This window comes from Schistocerca serialis, chromosome 2 (genome assembly GCF_023864345.2).
Source record: "Schistocerca serialis cubense isolate TAMUIC-IGC-003099 chromosome 2, iqSchSeri2.2, whole genome shotgun sequence".
Taxonomy (NCBI): domain Eukaryota; kingdom Metazoa; phylum Arthropoda; class Insecta; order Orthoptera; family Acrididae; genus Schistocerca; species Schistocerca serialis.
This window is the reverse complement of record NC_064639.1, coordinates 119,389,574-119,410,065: the sequence shown is the minus strand read 5'-3', so window position 1 is coordinate 119,410,065 and position 20,492 is coordinate 119,389,574. Positions and strand designations below refer to the sequence as shown.

Below are 20,492 nucleotides of genomic sequence, written 5' to 3'. Positions count from 1 at the left end.
GGTTAACGTGAGCAGCGGCAGAACGAGAAGTCCTGGGTTCAAGTCTTCCCTTGAGTGAAAAGTTAAATTTTTTTGTTTTCAGACATTATTACCTGTCCGTCCGTCCGATGCGAGGTAACTGCGCCGTAGATGGGGACGCTACACCTAAACAAACATCGAAACACACGACGTCAGTCGACAGCAGCGCACGGAAGAGAGAGTATTCCTGCTAACGAGGCTCTCTGGCTGGCAGTTGACTGTTCGCTACCATGGACGAGAGTGCATTAAATGCGTGAGATGTATTCCGTGGGCAGTATGAATCCAGCAAATATAGCTCGCGACTTCAATAACAAGGCCAATGAATATTTTCCGAACTGTAAGAAATCGGAAAGTTCCTTAAGGGATCGAACGTATAGAATGTATCAGACGTGTTTCCCTGTGGAGGAATCGGTTGACTTACGACCATGCGATCAAATGTTTTCGGTCCCCATCGGGGAGGCACGTCCTTTCGTCTACTAATCGCACGGTTTTGCGGTGCGGTCGCAAAACACAGACACTAAACTTATTACAGTGAACAGAGATGTCAATGAACGAACGGACAAATCATAACTTTGCGAAAATAAAGAAAGTAATCGTTTCACTCGACGGAAGATTTGAAACAAGGACCTTGCGTTCCGCAGCCGCTCCCGCTAACCACGGGACCACGGCGCTCCTGAGATCACACTCTCCTTGATGTTGCCAATCTTGCGCATGGACTACTCAGTTTGTATATTCTGCTTATTTTTTTCATAGTCCCACAAACTTCTTCCTGTTTTCTCGATTAATCTGTGATCAGTTTTTCAAGGCCTATCTACTGTGCCAACTTATAACTAAATCTGAGAAGGGTGCGATGGGGAGATTCCCTTGTAAGTGGAGAAGATAGTGTGTACAAGAATCAGATTGAAGGAGGAAATAAAGGCATGCATTGAAAAAAAATGTCAATAAACCTGAGGCAGGACACAAACACGGAGGAGAAATTATCATAAGTAAACGGGAAGCACTCTTCATCGCATAAATTTTCTTAATGTGGTGACCGGTTTCGAAGTTAATATAAGATCATCTTCAGACTACAGTAAACAAGAATCCTTATTAACATATAAAGGACGAATTCGTATATTGATAAAACAGTAAATAACGCTGATAACCATAAATGTCTGCCGGAGGCGGTGGCGCATGGCAACCCTCTTGCTTGTGGCTGGTGGTGTACTGCAACGTGAAGAACGTCAGTCACCAATTAAATACATGATGCCCCGCCCACCGACTCCGGCATAACGTCTTGGATAGCCAATCACGTAAGTTGCTTTTCTGCCGCTTAAGAAAGTAACGTGGTAGTTACTATTAAGTCATTAACCATCTATAGAACAAGTTAAAATCTTATATAATATAACATGTTGTGTATAAACGTAATTAATGCGATCTACACTACTGGCCATTAAAATTGCTACATCAAGAAGAAATGCAGATGATAAACGGGTATTCATTGGACAAATATATTATACTAGAACTGACATGTGATTACACTTCCATGCAATTTGGGTGCATAGATCCTGAAAAATCATTACCCAGAACAACCACCTCTGGCCGTAATAACGGCCTTGAAACGATGCGGCATTGAGTCAAACAGAGCTTGGATGGCGTGTGCAAGTACAGCTGCCCATGCAGCTTCAACACGATACCACAGTTCATCAAGAGTAGTGACTGGCGTATTGTGACGAGCCAGTTGCTCGGCCACCATTGACCAGACGTTTTCAGTCGGTGAGAGGTCTGGAGAATGTGCTGGCCAGGGCAGCAGTCGCACATTTTCTGAATCCAGAAAGGCCCGTACAGGACCTGCAACATGCGGTCGTGCATTGTCCTGCTGAAATGTAGGGTTTCGCAGGGATCGAATGAAGGGTAGAGCCACGGGTCGTAACACATCTTAAACGTAACGTCCACTGTTCAAAGTGCCGTCAATGCGAACAAAAGGCGACTGAGACGTGTAACCATTGGCACCCCATACCATCACGCCGGGTGATACGCCAGTATGGCGATGACGAATACACGCTTCCAATGTGCGTTCACCGCGATGTCGCCAAACACGGATGCGACCATCATGATGCTGTAAACAGAACCTGGATTCATCCGAAAAAATGACGTTTTGCCATTCGTGCGCCCAGATTCGTCGTTGAGTACACCATCGCAGGCGCTCCTGTCTGTGATGCAGCGTCAAGGATAACCGCAGCCATGGTCTCCGAGCTGATATAGTCCATGCTGCTGCAAACGTCGTCGAACTGTTCGTGCAGATGGTTGTTCCCTTGCAAACGTCCCCATCTCTTGACTCAGGGATCGAGACGTGGCTGCACGGTTCGTTACAGCCGTGAGGATAAGATGCCTGTCATCTCGACTGCTAGTGATACGAGGCCGTTTGGATCCAGCACGGCGTTCCGTATTACCCTCCTGAAGCCACCGATTCCAAATTCTGCTAACAGTCATTGGATCTCGACCAACGCGAGCAGCAATGTCGCCATACGATAAACAGCAATCGCAAAAGGCTACAATCCGACCTTTATTAAAGTCGGAAACGTGATGATACGCATTTCTCCTCCTTACACGAGGTATCACAACAATGTTTCACCAGGCAACGCCGGTCAACTGCTGTTGAGAAATCGGTTGGAAACTTTCTTCATGTCAGCACGTCGTAGGTGTCGCTACCGGCGAATGCTCTGAAAAGCTAATCATTTTCATATTATAGCATCTTCCTCCTGTCGGTTAAATTTCGCGTCTTTAGCACGTCATCTTCGTGGTGTAGCAACTTTGACGGCCAGTAATGTAAATAGTGTGCCCCTCTACCATGTACTGTTATCGATCAAAGCAAGAAGGAACATTAGCGGTATGAACGGTAATAATTTGCTGAATAATGGAAGATTGTTAGATGCACAAATGAGGGTTAGGTTAGCTTGGTAAGTGACAACAGGGGTTTGAAGGACGTCATTTATTATAAAAGCCTTTCAGCCACACACGGAAATCGCGATCATTAATAAATTCGTACAGACACATTACGAGAAGTTAATGACAGCAAAAGTGTTTGGAATCAACAACAAAAAGTTTGTTCCCTTTGGTAACCCGAGAAAGGAATGCCTTCCGGGCGAGGAAGAATCTGGACGTCTGTGCCGGTCTGTAGACATAAGTTCTTTTGAGGATTACGTACCTCTTCAGTCCGGTTCAGTGGGAGGTGATATCACCCTACAAGGCGACAGCGGTCAAACGCACGGGAAGAACAAATATAAATACCCTTCTCAGCAAACACTTTGGTGTCTTGAGCGGCCGCGTCGCCCTCTTAACCTGAATTCTGGACAGAACGTCTGTGTTCCACCTGGAAGGTGTGTTGCCGGCCGGAGTGGCCTCGCGGTTCAAGGCGCTACAGTCTGGAACCGGGCGACTGCAAGTTCGAATCCTGCCTCATGCATGGACGTGTGTGATGTCCTTAGGTTTAAGTAGTTCTAAGTTCTAGGGGACTGATGCCCTCAGATATTAAGTCCCATAGTGCTGAGAGCCATCTGAACATTTTTTGGAAGGTGTGTTCCTCGCTGCCCTCCTCACAGACTTTTGCGGCATTGGGATCAGTTTTGGAAGGGGAACAGGACCACACGTCGGTGTACACTACTCCAAGTAGTCGCTATTAGCATTCTACATCTTCATCTACATCTACGTGATTACTCTGCTATTCACAATAAAGTGCCTGGCGGAGGGTTCAATGAACCACCTTGAAGCTGTCTCTCTACCGTTCCATTCTCGTACGGCACGCGGGAGAAACGAGCACTTAAATTTTTCCGTGCGAGCCCTGATTTCTCTTATTTTACCGTGATGATCATTTCTCCCTATGCAGGTGGGTGTCAACAGAATTTTTTTGCAATCGGAGGAGAAAACTGGTGACTGAAATTTTATGAGAAGATCCCGTCGCAACGAAAAACGCCTTTGTTTTAATGATTGCCATTCCAATTCACTTATGTCAGTGACACTATCTCCCCTATAACACAAAACGAGGCGCCCTTCTTTGTACTTTTTCGATGTCATCCGTCAGTCCCACCTGATGCGGATCCCACACCGCACAGCAATACTCCAGAATTGGGAGGACAAGGGTGGTGTAAACAGTCTCTTTAGTAGACCTGTTGCAGCTTCTAAGTGTTCTGCCAATGAATCGCAGTCTTTGGTTTGCTCTACCCACAATATTATCTATGTGATCGTTCCAGTTTAGGTTATTTGTAATTGTAATCCGTAAGTATTTAGTTGAATTTACAGTCTTCAGATTTATGTGACTTATCGGGTAATCTAAATTAAGCTGATTTCTTTTAGTACTCATGTGAATAACCTCACTTTTCCTAATTCAGGGTCAATTGCCACTTATTGTACCATACAGATATCTCATCTAAATCTTTTTTCAAGTCGTTTTGATCATGTGATGACTGGACAGACGGTAAATGACAGCATCATCTACAAACAATCTAAGACGGATACTCAGATTTTCTCGTATGTCGTTGATATAGGTCAAGAACAACAGAGGGCCTATAACACTTCCTTGGGAAACGCCGGATATTACTTCTGTTTTACTCGATCACTTTCCGTCTATTACTACAAACTGCGACCTTTCTGACAGGAAATCACGAATCCAGTCGCACAACTGAGACGGTACTCCGTAGGCACGCAGTTTGATTAGAAGACGCTTGTGAGGAACGGTGTCGAAAGCCTTCTGGGAATCTAAAAATATGGAATGAATTTGACATCCCCTGTCGAAAGCACTTATTACGTCATGAGTATAAAGAGCTAGTTGTGTTTCACAAGAACGACATTTTCTGAAACCGTGCTGACTATTTGTCAATAAATCGTTTTCTTCGAGGTACTTCATAATGTTCGAATATGTTCCAAAACCCTACTGCAAATCGACGTTAGTGATATAGGCCTGTAATTCAGCGGATTACTCCTACTTCCCTTTTTGGGCATTGGTGTGACTTGAGAAATTTTCCAGTCTTTAGGTACGGATCTTTCTGTGAGCGAGTGGTTGTATATAATTGGTAAATGTGGAGCTATTTTATCAGCATACTCTGAGAGGAACCTGACTCGTATACAATCTGGACCATGGGCCTTGTCATTATTAAGTGACTTAAGCTGCTTCGTTACACCAAGGATATCTGCTTCTATGTTTCTCATCTTGGCAGTTATCCTTGATTGGAATTCAGCAATATTTACTTCGTCTTCTTTGGTGAAGCACGCATTGGCGTCACTTGAGTCGCTCCAGAGGTACACATAATGTTCTTACATTTTAAACAACTGAAATGAAAGTACGATCTTACGGGGCACCAAAAGAAAATCTTGACTGGATTGAAGATGTGCTAGTAGGGTGGAAGTAGACGTAGTATTTTACCTTCGATGGAGAGTCATCGACTGATGTAAAAGTTACTTAAGACCTTATCAAATGAAATTTATCGGAACCATTGCTGTTCATATTGTATATGAATGACGTAGCACCAGTATTAATAGCTCTCGCTTTTTGCAGATGATGCTATGAAGTACTCTCCGAGAGAGAGGAGAGAAGACTGTAGTGTTTATCGTCCCATCGGCAACTAGGAGGAGAATCTAGCATTAGGGAAGGATGGGGGCGGAAATCGGCCGTGCCCTTGCAAAGGGACCATCCCGGCATTTGCCTGAGGCGATTTAAGGAAATTACGGAAAACCTAAATCAGAATGGCAGGACGCGGGTTTGAACCGTCGTCCTACCGAATGCGAGTCCAGTGTGCTAACCACTACACCACCTCGCTTGCTAGTACTATCCGGAAAAATCCACACAAATATTGTCAGATCTTGATAAGATTTCAAAGTAGCGCAAAGGTTGGCAGTTTGCTGTAAATGTTCAGAAATGTAAAACTATACACTTAAAAAAGACAGAAATGTAGTGTCCAACAATTGCAGTATCAATGATTCACCACCGGAATGGTGTTCTTGGCATATTAAACTACCTGAATGCATACTGACGTGTTCGCACGAATTTGTGGTTCTTTGAGGTGGACGGCTGGACGATGTTTAAGAACGAGTGGCAACAAGCAGACGGCTATCATAGGGCTGGATATTTCCTATGTCACGAAGTATGTGGTTGAGGACATATGTTTATAGCATATTTTCATGTAATTTTGCCAATACTACCTCAAGTAGGAATGTGTAACACCCAGTCTCAGGCATAATGAGTTCGATACTTGCGCAAAGAGTACTCAGAAGTGCGCCTGATGAAGCGTGGTTACATAACAAGGTCGCGTGACGATATTTTGGCACTGTGTTTGTAAGTAAGTGGGTTCAACATATGGCACGTCCTGGCCCGCATCCCTCACAACAAGAAGTCATCCAGCGACAGTCACGCAAATCCTACCCGTGCTCTGGGCTCCTATGTACACGCAATGGCGAATCAAGAGCGAGGCGGAAGTGGATGGGCTTCTTCAGTGCCAGAGACGGTAAGCAGATCGCTGCTTGTACCCTGTACTGCGTCATTACTTTCCTTGTTCGTCGGCCTTCTACCCACTTCTCAGCCACAGTGAAAATAATCAAGATAAGATTAGATTCAGTTTTCATTCCACAGTGCAAAAAGGAGATGACTCTTGTGGGCGTGGAACAAGTCAGGAAGTATAACATAAAAAACATAAAACATTTGAATTTAATACTCACTACCCTGATCGTTTGTCAGGAGATTGTCAAAATAGGTGAATACTTTACATTAAACCGGAACTGCTAATATTTACGGAATACACAGTTAGAATGAAACGTAGTTATTCACTTTTAATTAATTTATCAAACACAAAATACCCAACCTTTACTGTTGTGACCAAATGCTGTCAAATCTGAAATCTAACAGACATTTTTACTTAAGCTGGTCTGATAGTCCCTGTTAAGATATTCATGTACAGAGTAGAAGGAGTTGCCTATCAAAAACTCTTTCAAACTCGGTTTAAACTGTGCTTTATCTGAAACCAAGCTTTTAATGGTTGCTGGCTATTTATTGAAAATGTGTGTTCCAGAATATTGGACCTATTTTTCGACCAAGGTGAGGGATTTTAGTTCTTTATGTAGATTGCTCTCATTCCTAATATTGATACTATGTACTGAGCTATTGGTGGGAAATAGAGATATATTACTTGAAAAAAATTTCATTAAGCAATAAATATAATGAGAAGCAGCGGTTAGAATACAAAGTTTCTTGAACAGGTTCCTACATGATGTTCTTGAATTTATACCACAAATGAGTCTTATTACACGCTTTTTGACACTAACAGCTTTTGCTCAGTTTGACGAAATTACCCCTGAATATGATCCCATATGAAATTAAGCAAAGTATGCAAGTTTTTCTTATATTTATATCTCCTACATTTGTCATCATTCTCACTGCAAATACAAACTTGTTCAGACACTTCAACAATTCTGTGGTATGCCCTTCCCAACTGAATTTATTATCAAGTTATAATCCCAGAAATTTAACGCTGTCAACCTCTTCGATCTGCATGTCATCATATGTTATACACATGTTGGGATGAAATCTCTTAAAGATTCTGAACTGCATATAGTAGGCCTTTATAAAGTGTAATGACAGTGAATTAGCTTTAAACCATTTATTAATGTCCATGAAAACTTGATTAGCAGCCATTTCTAAATCTGTATTTCACTTGTTACTTATTGTAATGTTTGTGTCATCTGCAAACAAAACAAACTTAGCATCTGGCAATGTAACAGACGAGAGGCCCTTAACGTACACAAGAAAAAGCAAAGGACCCAAGATGGAACCTTGAGGAACACCACATGTAATTAATTCCCAGTCAGATGAAGACTGACTGCTTACTGTACAGGTATTTCTCAACGACGCTGTTAGTTTCCCATTGGTATGGTATGTATGGTATTGTATGTTAACCGGGGACCTAGAAACGATGGAGTGGCTCCGTCCCCGCCACAGCCGCAGTGGTCCACAACCCCACGACGACTATCACAGTCCACTTCACCCCTCCGCCGCCCCACACCGAACCCGGGGTTACAGTGCGGTTCGGCCCCTGGTGGACTCCCCAGGGAACGTCTTACACCAGACGAGTGTAGCCCCTATGTTTGCGTGCTAGAGTAATGGTGGTGTACGCATACGTGGATAACTTGTTTGTGCAGCAATCGCTGACATAGTGTAACTGAGGTGGAATAAGGGGAACCAGCCCGCATTCGCTGAGGCAGATGGAAAGCCGCCTAAAAACCATCCACAGACTGGCCGGTTCACCGGACCTCGACACAAATCCGCCGGGCGGATTCGTGCCAGGGAACAGGCGCTCCTTCCCGCCCGGAAAGCCCTGCGTTAGACCGCACGGCCAACCGGGCGGGCTTGTTTGCCATTAGTTGGATAAGACTCAAACGATTTTTCCGCACTTCTGGCGACACCAAAACATTCTAATTTAGTTAAGAGAATGCTGTGATTCACACAGTCAAAGGTTTTTGACAGGTCACATAAAATTCAAGTAGCCTCTAATTTGTTGTCTAATGAGTTAAGTACGTTCTCCACGCACGTGAAAAGAGCTTTCTATGTATTGGAACCCTCAAGAAACCCAAACTGTGACTTGGGTAATATATTATTTGCAGTCAGATGCTTAAGGAGACATAAAATTTTCAAATATTTTTGAAAAAGCTGACAAAAATGAAATTGATCGATAGTTTGATGGTATCTCTTTATCCACCTTCTTGTCAAGAGGCTCAACTTCGGCATATGTTAGCCAGTCTGGAAATGTTCCATTCATAAGAGTTTGATTACACAAATTACTTAAGACAGAACTCAACTCGCATGAGCACTCTTTGATTAACTTCGTCGATATGTTATCATAACAACTAGAATATTTAGATTTATCCGATTTCAATGCATTATCCTGCACAATGTAATAAAAACTATAATCTAATATTAATTACAGAGAATTTCATACTTTATGAGTCCAATATCCAGCAACAGTCATTCGCTGCAAACAGGTCTTCCATGTTACAGGTTTCGCTCAGGTTACTGCAGGCCAAGAAGTGTGCGGAATTCTGTTTTGCCCCACATTCACAAAATTCATCATCACTGATATCCCACTTCTTCGAAATAGTCTTGCACCTCGTCACTCCTCAACCTGTTAAGGGTCTTCCAGGTCCCAGTATTTGGGATGGCAGTCTGATGGTAGCTTCTCATCTCCTGTACTTTGTCCTCCAGGAGACTGTTCTCCACAGCTCAGATGGGCGGGTCCTGTTGAAATTGGAATTGGTGTTGTTGTAAGGAGGAAACGTCTTCTGGATTTCAGTCGTGATGGATAGGCGTGTGTTTCGAACAATGGAACCGTTGGATCTGTTTCTTGTTTCTTCTTTTCATTTTCTGCTGCTAGCTGTCTTCTCATCTCTGGTGGTGCTACTCCAATGAGTGGAAAGATTTTGTTGACTGCTCTTAAGCAGCCTCTGACTATGCGGCCTGTCTCATGAAGTGCCAGATCAACCTGATTAGCGCGCACAGAGTTCCTTCAGACTGGTGCAAGGCGAGCTGCAGCAGAGAAACACAGAGTAAGAGCGGATGTGCGAACTCCGGGCTGCACTACCCGTGTAGCGTTTGTCATCTTGCGAATATAGTTGTTTTCTGGTGCATATCATGTGCCTGGTGTCTATTCACCGTTATTTATACGTTAAGGCACGATACAAGTATAGCTCCAGGTCTCGGGTGTGGACACAGTGATGTAGAATGCGTCCTCCACAGGTGATGTGCAGCTTTCTTCTTTCCTCCTTATTGCCTAATGGAACTCATACCCTTGAGTTTTATCCTGATTCGGTCTCAAGTGGTTGTTGTCGTAGAAAATGGAGAGTCCTTCGAGAACAGATGTCAGCTTGGTTTCTACTTCTTCGGTTGTGGCTCCTTCAGCAGCGATAGCAAATGGAGGACCAGGTTCCAGCGTTGAGTGGCTGATAATTGGTCTTGGTACTAGGAATGAGAGAGGAAAAAGATCGAGTCTTGCAATAGAGTTAAGCTAGTAATGTGTTTGTCATATTGGAACTACAACACATCACTGGGGAATACAATTATTATGCACTAGGGCACTGTACTAGACATATTCGATTGTTGCTATCCATATCACAATAAGCTACGTAATCACAGTACTCTTTTTCTCAGACGAGTGTTTATGACATATGCCACATTCGAACAGTGTTAAGGAGTGAGATAAATGTTGGAAACCACTGACAGGTTAACGTTCTACGAGTCGGGGTGTGGAATGTCACAAGTCTGAACGTGGTAGGAGAAGCTAGGAAATCTGAAAAGGGAAATGTTAAGGCTTAGTGTTGTGGATTGGCAAGACAGCCAACCCACTATGAGGAAGCCGAAAGGCACGCGTTTAAGCTCACGCAGGCTGGCGTGAGGTCTGGAACAGGACAAGGTAATTATACTAGCAAAAAAAGTACGTAGCTGCTGGAATACTTAACTTTAATCCATAATTGGTGAACATCGCTCTTGACGGTACATGTTTTACGGCATCAATAGTAACTGGTAATGGCGCCTTGCTAGGTCGTAGCAAATGACGTAGCTGAAGGCTATGCTAACTATCGTCTCGGCAAATGAGAGCGTAATTTGTCAGTGAACCATCGCTAGCAAAGTCGACTGTACAACTGGGGCGAGTGCTAGGAAGTCTCTCTAGACCTGCCGTGTGGCGGCGCTCGGTCTGCAATCACTGATAGTGGCGACACGCGGGTCCGGCGTATACTAACGGACCGCGGCCGATTTAAAGGATACCACCTAGCAAGTGTGGTGTCTGGCGGTGACACCACACTCAGTATATATATTTTGTAGGGAGCAAATTTTGCTCATGTGGGAGCGATCTAGATGCTTGTAAAACAATAAACTGGTAGCCAAGAGCGCAGGAATTCTTTTTATTCCATGATTACCGGCTTCGGCGTAACTGAAGCCGCCATCATCGGATCTAAGGAGGACAGAAAACACTATAAAAGTGGGCTTGGATTCCACTTATATAACATGTATACATATAAATGTAGTTACATACCTTAGGACACATACAGGTTACAACGTCAAGGCAAACAATGGTGATTTTAATAGTTGCCTATAACACGCAGGCCTTACAAAATTGTCGTAATTAGCACATAGGCGTCCAAGAGAGGTGACATTATAAATGTTAAGTGTCTCCATCACGCGAGATGGAAGCAGACTGACCGTCTCACACACTCCAACGCCTCCCACTCTACCCCGTGCCTAGGAAAACCCAGAGATGAGGCTTCCGCCACCAGCCTAACACCACTAACTCTCACACAAGGGGAGCAAACCTCTTGGTCTACCTGCAAACTACAAGGGTTGGCCATTCTGTACGACCACCGCTGATTCTCTGCAGCACTGTATACAAAATGAAACACACCCACATTCATTCACTCACGCATGCCAGACCGTTCTGTATCATTGGAAAGCAAATAAAATGATAATGAAAGAGGACTACAGGGCCCTTTCACCCTACTCTGCTGTGGAACCCTCCAACGATTCTTGCAGCACGTTCGTTTTCAGGCGTTTCACGCCGTAGACACCAACAGCCGATGAAGGACAAAACGTGATTCATCTCAAAAGGCCAGCTGTCGGCACTCAGTGGACGTCCAGTTGCGTCACTGGCGTGCAAATTCCAGATTTTGCCACCAATGAACAGCAATCAACATGGGTGGACGAACCGCGTGACTGGTGCGGAGGCGCAGACGCAGCAGTGTTCGGATATTGAGGAGACAGTGTTGATAGGCCCTCTGTTCATCTGGGCGGTCAGCCGCTCAACAGATGCACGTCTGCTCACCCGTACACACATTTCCACAGCCGTCAATCCCCCGTCAGCTATTGCTGTGGTGCGCCACAATTGCCTAGGTGCCGGTTTTGGATAACCCATTTTCCTATGCACGGTATACTTTAACCATGGCGTCATGCAAACAGTTTGCAAACTTAGCCGTTCAGGAAATGCTTCCACCGATGGCCCGAAAGCCAATGATCGTGCCCTTCCTCCGTTTCCGCATTACGTTAACGACTGCACTATTCTCCGTGTCCCTCGACACGGTTTGCGTACCCTCCATTGCTAGTGCTGTTATTGGAACATGACTTCGAACATGGCGGTGGTCACATTAGTGTGACTCCATGCAAAACATTCCCACTTGAAGGCACAAAACCCTAATTACGTTCGTTTTATCAGTTTCCAATTATACAGTGGAAACCAATGAAATAATTTTGTCTGTATCTTCAGTGGAACATGTGGATACTGTCTGCGAAATTGATGACGAATGGAGTTAGCAGTAAAGAAACAGTAAACTAAAACGTCATGCTTGTGGATGAAGTCTCACTGCACGAATAACGAACATTTTGTAAGTGATAAACTGTTTTTATTTCATTATTTTGTGGGGCTGCATGAGAGAATATGTTTACAAACTGTTGGAAAGTATATTTAAAGTTTTTTTGGAGGTTGCTGAATCCCCTCATTATCAAATACTCTATGACAGTAGTCTGAGTAATTGCCGATCTGGTTTAAGAAAAGATAGTGTTTTCCGCATCTCAATGTTTATGACGTTACATAACGATATAATTGTGGGGGCATATTCAGTGGATACTTTCTGCATTGTTGTTGTTGTTATGGTCTTCAGTCCAGAGACTGGTTTGATGCAGCTCTCCATGCTACCCTATCCTGTGCAAGGTTCTTCATCTCTGAGTAACTACTGCAACCTACATCCTTTTGAATCCACTTAGTGTATTCATCTCTTCGACTCCACCTGCCATTTTTACCCTCCACACTTCCCTCCAATACTAAATTGGTGATCCCTTGATGCTTCAGAACGTGTCCTACCAACCGATCCCTTCTTCTAGTCAAGCTGTGCAACAAATTCCTCTTCTCCCCAATTCTGTTCAGTCCCTCCTCATTAGTTACATGATCTACCCATCTAACCTTCAGCATTCTTCTGTAGTACCACATTTCGAATGTCTCTATTCTCTTCTTGTCGTAAGCAATGAGCTGCATCTGATAAAGTCATCAACTCTCATGGCGCACCTCCTTCCAGCCACGCAGACGGGATGAGGTACTTGTCACCGGTATTCTCGTAGCACACATCCCTATGACACCTTCTTGCTCCAGCGAGAGGACCCAACAATACGTGGTGCTTGTGGCATACTGATCAAGCGGCGCCACATTTTAGTGGACTGTGTTCTATATTCAGACAGAACGCCAGCAGCTCACTTGCCAATAGATGCGACCTCTATTTTAGATGACAATGACACGAATGTGAAGCGCATTTTAATGATTTATGAAATGTCCCACCTATGCTATAAAATTTGAAGGATAAGTTTTTAATGTGTTATCAGGGTGGCTGTCTTATCCGTGTTTCTTATAAGTGGTCAGGCACCCACATAATCCCGTGGATCTGTTTCAGTTTTCCATCTCTTACAAGCTGCAGACAGGGTATTAACATTTAAGAAGGCAATGCTTCGTATAAGTTCCACATTAAAACATCAGTTGAATTTATATATTATTTTCCATATTGTTCACGTGAAAATCAACAATGCAGAAGCAGCGTACCTAGGCTACACAAAGCTCCAGTGAGGAAGTACTTCTTTGTCGAGCTGATTTTTAAACTAGCTTTCTTTGGTGCAGTTCACAAATTACATCACCTTCTAAATGCAAATGAAAGCCATGAAGCATGGCCTTTTCCGAATGCGCTTCTGACGAAAAAGCGCGTATGGTAGCTGGACTCGGAAGTTCTTGTTAATGGTAGCTTCTGAGTTCTTGTGGTGATGTTTCCTTAGAAACTAATTCGCTAACACATATTTCTTTACATCTACCCGAAAAGCCAAATACCAATTATCATAGATGTACCTTTAAAAATGCTTTAGTAGTTCTTTAATAACGATTTATCTGTAGAGAAAACTTTCATGCGCTATTTCACCCCCTAAGCGGTTGAATTACCACAGATGCTGGAACACGTATTTATTACTGACCGAGAAAGGAAATACCAATGTTCGTAGTTCTAGCTTCAACACTGCCTTGTCAGCGACATATTTTCAAAAACCTTTCATCTCCTGTTTCACCACCTTAGGTGCGAAATTTCGGAATATCCATTCTTAATCAGTGTCTACGGTATAAGATCAACATCCTCTCAAAATCTCGACTTCCTGTCGTTGGCAGTTTGGGCTGGGCGAAGAAAAGTCAGTTCATCAGTCAGGTCACTTCGTTTTGTATACAGCTGCCCCTACCAACGTCGTTTCATACAAACCGCAGTGTTATATCACGCCTTCAGAACCCATAAATGACATTTTCATGTTCTCTGGCTCGCTACGCTCAAAAATTCAGTCTTAACGAAAAAAATGAACGGAACCTATTTGTAGGTAACTTACTGTACCACAAGCCTTCAATACGCAACATGATACTTTTTTTTTCTGATAACAGGTTGGTTTTCTTCAGGATTCCAGTACACCATATTATTCGGACTAGTTTGACTATAAAACTCTATTTTTCGACCATATTATCCGTTCAGTGCAACTGTCTTACCCCACCTTACTGAGAGGGCCTGTATGCCTTCGTGGTACCACTCTGCTGCATCGGTAAACTACCCATCATTCGCTTACTGCTTCCCACGGAGTGCATCTTTACGAGGTGCATTCAAGTTCTAAGGCCTCCGATTTTTTTTCTAATTAACTACTCACCCGAAATCGATAAAACTGGCGTTACTTCTCGACGTAATCGCCCTGCAGACGTACACATTTTTCACAACGCTGACGCCATGATTCCATGGCAGCGGCGAAGGCTTCTTTAGGAGTCTGTTTTGACCACTGGAAAATCGCTGAGGCAATAGCAGCACGGCTGGTGAATGTGCGGCCACGGAGAGTGTCTTTCATTGTTGGAAAAAGCCAGAAGTCACTAGGAGCCAGGTCAGGTGAGTAGGGAGCATGAGGAATCACTTCAAAGTTGTTATCACGAAGAAACTGTAGCGTAACGTTAGCTCGATGTGCGGGTGCGTTGTCTTGGTGAAACAGCACACGCGCTGCCCTTCCCGGACGTTTTTGTTGCAGTGCAGGAAGGAATTTGTTCTTCAAAACATTTTCGTAGGATGCACCTGTTACCGTAGTGCCCTTTGGAACGCAATGGGTAAGGATTAAGCCCTCGCTGTCGCAGAACATGGACACCATCATTTTTTCAGCACTGGTGGTTACGCGAATTTTTTTTGGTGGCGGTGAATCTGTGTGCTTCCATTGAGCTGACTGGCGCTTTGTTTCTGGATTGAAAAATGGCATCCACGTCTCATCCATTGTCACAACCAACAGAAAGAAAGTCCCATTCATGCTGTCGTTGCGTGTCAACATTGCTTGGCAACATGCTACACGGGCAGCCGTGTGGTCGTCCGTCAGCATTCGTGGCACCCACCTGGATGACACTTTTCGCATTTTCAGGTCGTCATGCAGGATTGTGTGCACAGAACCCACAGAAATGCCAACTCTGGAGGCGATCTGTTCAACAGTCATTCGGCGATCCCCTAAAACAATTCTCTCCACTTTCTCAATCATGTCGTCAGACCGGCTTGTGCGAGCCCGAGGTTGTTTCGGTTTGTTGTCACACGATGTTCTGCCTTCATTAAACTGTCGCACCCACGAACGCACTTTCGACACATCCGTAACTCCATCACCACATGTCTCCTTCAACTGTCGATGAATTTCAATTAGTTTCACACCACGCAAATTCAGAAAACGAATGATTGCACGCTGTTCGAGTAAGGAAAACGTCGCCATTTTAAGTATTTAAAACAGTTCTCATTCTCGCTGCTGGCGGTAAAATTCTATCTGCCGTACGGTGCTGCCATCTCTGGGACATATTGACAATGAACACGGCCTCATTTTAAAACAATGCTTATGTTTCTATCTCTTTCCAGTCCGGAGAAAAAAAATCGGAGGCCTTAGAACTTGAATGCACCTCGTATGTCGGCCAAAGAGACGGAAGTCGGGAGGCGCGAAATTCGAGCTATAGGGTCGATGAGAAAGAACAGTCCGAAGTTTTGTGAGTCCCTCTCGGACCGCATACTTGGGTGAGGCCTAGAGTCGTGATGGAGAAGGACAAGTTTTTTTGCATTTTTGTAGCTACGAACGAGCTGAAGTCGTTTCTTCAGTGTCAACAGTTGCGTGCTGGCAGCCGGCACGTGGGACTTCGGCCAGGTCTGCGAGACCTTGTTGTGCTGTGACAGACACCTCGCCCAACAACTGACCTGTGCTTTTTTTGTTCTCTGTCAGGTCTCCGTAGACATTGTGCAAGCGCCTATGGATATCTCCGATGCTCTGGTTTTCCACCAAAAGAAACTGAACGACAGGGAACGCATCTTCGGTACAAACGTCATTTTGAAGGCTCCTTAAAACGCCGCCACCTATCGGAACTTCTTAAAACTATAGGAGTTGAAGCGGGAATATTTCACGATGTCCTAGAACAAATTCCGAATTTTTTCACAAAAAGTGTCCCAGAAAAAAAAATTTTTTTTTGCACTATTTATTGAACTCTTTTCTGAGTTAAATTTTGTAGTAGGATACGTCGAAAAATTTTTGTACAGTGGTAGGGGGGAAGTGCCACAAGAAACGCACTATAAATCCTGACTGGTCGTGGATGAGTGTCGGGGACGGTAATGCGTTTGGAGGTCACTTTTGTGCTATTTTCTTGAATAACTCCAAACCGTGGCCTCCAGCGAAAACGTATCTCTAGACAGAACTTAGGTATATTTAATTTCCTACAAAAGGATCCTGTTCATCTATTCTGTAGGACTAATAGTTTGTGCGTAGCGAACGAGAGAGTATGAAAATGTCACTCGTGGTTTTTGAACGCCAGGTATAACATTGCACAATGTGTCACACGACATCGCTGGCGGCAGCTAAATCACCCTCTATACAGATCGCTTGTTAAATTTTTTTATCACGTTCGAATCTTCTAATTTTCATGGTGGTGCTGATAAACTCACCGTCGAGCGCCCGTAAACGACACACACACACACACACACACACACACAAACCGTTAAGCAGACGATCTGCAACTGCGACAGAAATACTGTTTTGGCTGTTTAGTAATATACACTGAAGTGCCAAAGAAACTTGTATATGCATGCGTAATACAATGCAGAGATATGTAAACATGCAGAATACGGCGCTGCGATCGCCAACGACTATATAAGACCAGTGTGGCGTAGTTGTTAGATCGGTTACTGCTGCTACAATGGCAGATTATCAAGATTTAAATTATTTTGAACGTGGTGTTGTACTCGGCGCACGAGCGATGTGACACAGAATCTCCGAGATAGCGATGAAGAGGAGATTTTCTCGTACGACAATTTCATGAGTGTACCGTTAATACCAGAAGTCCGGTAAAACATCAAATCTCCGACAGCGCTGCGGCCGGAAAAAGATCCTGCAAGAACGGGACCAACGACGACTGGAGAGAATCGATCAGCGTAACAGAACTGCAACCCTTTCGCAAATTGCTGCACATTTCAGTGATGGGCCATCAACAAGTGTCATCGTGCGAACCATTCAACGAAACCTCATCGATATGGGCTTTCGGAGGCGAACGCCCACTTATGTACCCTTGACGACTGCACGACACAAAACTTTACGCCTAACCTGGGCCCGTCTACACCGACATTGGACAGTTAATGACCGGAAACATCTTGCCTGGTCGTATCAGTCTCGTTTCAAATTGTATCGAGCGGACGGATGTGTACGGGTATGGAGGTAAACTCATGAATGCATGGACCCTGCAAGTCAGCAGGGGACTGTTCAAGCTGGTGGAGGCTCTGAATGGTGAAGGGGCGTGTGCAGCTGCAGTGATATGGGGCCCCTGCTACAGCTAGATACGACTCTGACAGGTGACACGTACGTAAGCATCCTGCCTGATAACTTGCATCCATTCAATTCCATTGGGCAATTCCAGCAGGACAATGCGACACCTCACATGTCCAGAATTGCTAGGGAGTAGCTCGAGTAACACTGTTCTGAGTTTAAACACTTCCGCTGGCCACCAAAGTCCACAGACATGAACATTATCGGAAATACAGGGTGTTTCAAAAATGACCGGTATATTTGAAACGGCAGTAAAAACTAAACGAGCAGCGATAGAAATACACCGTTTGTTGCAATATGCTTGGGACAACAGTACATTTTCAGGCGGACAAACTTTCGAAATTACAGTAGTTACAATTTTCAACAACAGATGGTGCTGCAAGTGATGTGAAAGATATAGAAGACAACGCAGTCTGTGGGTGCGCCATTCTGTACGTCGTCTTTCTGCTGTAAGCGTGTGCTGTTCACAACGTGCAAGTGTGCTGTAGACAACATGGTTTATTCGTTAGAACAGAGGATTTTTCTGGTGTTGGAATTCCACCGCCTAGAACACAGTGTTGTTGCAACAAGACGAAGTTTTCAACGGAGGTTTAATGTAACCAAAGGACCGAAAAGCGATACAATAAAGGATCCGTTTGAAAAATTTCAACGGACTGGGAATGTGACGGATGAACGTGCTGGAAAGGTAGGGCGACCGCGTACAGAAACCACAGAGGGCAATGCGCAGCTAGTGCAGCAGGTGATCCAACAGCGGCCTCGGGTTTCCGTTCGCCGTGTTGCAGCTGCGGTCCAAATGACGCCAACGTCCACGTATCGTCTCATGCGCCAGAGTTTACACCTCTATCCATACAAAATTCAAACGCGGCAACCCCTCAGCGCCGCTACCATTGCTGCACGAGAGACATTCGCTAACGATATAGTGCACACGATTGATGACGGCGATATGCATGTGGGCAGCATTTGGTTTACTGACGAAGCTTATTTTTACCTGGACGGCTTCGTCAATAAACAGAACTGGCGCACATGGGGAACCGAAAAGCCCCATGTTGCAGTCCCATCGTCCCTGCATCCTCAAAAAGTACTGGTCTGGGCCGCCATTTCTTCCAAAGGAATCACTGGCCCATTTTTCAGATCCGAAACGATTACTGTATCACGCTATCTGGACATTCTTCATGAATTTGTGGTGGTACAAACTGCCTTAGACGACACTGCGAATACCTCGTGATTTATGCAAGATGGTGCCCGGCCACATCGCACGGCCGACGTCTTTAATTTCCTGAATGAATATTTCGATGATTGTGTGATTGCTTTGAGCTATCCGAAACATACAGGAGGCGGCGTGGATTGGCCTCCCTATTCGCCAGACATGAACCCCTGTGACTTCTTTCTGTGGGGACACTTGAAAGACCAGGTGTACCGCCAGAATCCAGAAACAATTGAACAGCTGAAGCAGTACATCTCATCTGCATGTGAAGCCATTCCGCCAGAAACGTTGTCAAAGGTTTCGGGTAATTTCATTCAGAGACTACGCTATATTATTGCTACGCATGGTGGATATGTGGAAAATATCGTACTATAGAGTTTCCCAGACCGCAGCGCCATCTGTTGTTGAAAATAGTAACTACTGTAATTTCGAAAGTTTGTCTGCCTGAAAATGTACTGTTGTCCCAAGCATATTGCAACAAACGGTGTATTTCTATCGCTGCTCGTTTAGTTTTTATTGCCGTTTCAAATATACCGGTCATTTTTGAAACACCCTGTATATGGGATGGCTTGCAGCGTGCTGTTCAGAAGAGATCTCCAAACGCTCGTACTCTTACGGATTTATGGGCAGCCCTGCAGGATTCATGGTGTCAGTTCCCTACAGCACTACTTGAGACATTAGTGGAGTCTTGCGGCACTTGTGCATGCTCGCGGGGGCCCCACACAATGTTAGGCAGGTGTACCAGTGCCTTTGGCTCTTCAGTGTCTGTGAAGAGGTGGGCACCAGTCTGGCACTCACCCGGGAAGGAGGCGTTGATGGCGCTGAGCTGGTCGGCGGCCGCCTGCAGGTCGGCGTCGGACAGCGAGGAGCTGTAGCAGAGCAGCAGCAGCACGGTGGCCGCGCCCCCCACGGGCCCCCGCAGCTCGCTCAGCCGGTCAGCCACGGCGAGCAGAGACCGCGACAGGTCCACGCCGGACGTCCCTGGCAACAACACACCACCACCTGTCAGCAGACACACACGCAGGAGCAATGACATCCACGACCAGCACTCCACCAGCGCGCTACGGAGTTACTGGACAACGTATCTCCGCAAATCTTCAGTGTCACCTCACACATTTAATATCCGACAAATAATTACAGCTATTGTATAGTGTAATGCAGTCAGTACAATAACATAACAAGAAACGTACCATCCAAGTGCGTATCGACCTTTTTAGTTCGATAGCTTCAAATTCTGAAGGTGGCACGTGTAAAATACAGGGAGCGAAAGGCTATTTACAATTTGTGCAGAAACCAGATGGCAGTTATAAGAGTCTAGGAGCATGAAAGGGAAGCAGTGATTGAGATGGGAGTGAGACAGGGTTGCAGCCTATCCCAGATGTTACTCAATCTGTA

At 44.8% G+C, this 20,492-nt stretch overlaps 1 protein-coding gene across 1 annotated transcript in view; it reads right to left on the bottom strand.

Annotated features, from left to right (window-relative positions):
* LOC126455765 (uncharacterized) overlaps positions 1 to 20,133 on the bottom strand; it is a 198,524-nt gene extending 178,391 nt beyond the window's left edge. The window contains exon 1 of the mRNA XM_050091530.1: positions 19,896 to 20,133. Coding sequence (XP_049947487.1) covers positions 19,896 to 20,133 — 238 coding nt within the window. The remainder of the gene's footprint in view (positions 1 to 19,895) is intronic.
* Between the last annotated feature and the right edge of the window lie 359 nt (positions 20,134 to 20,492).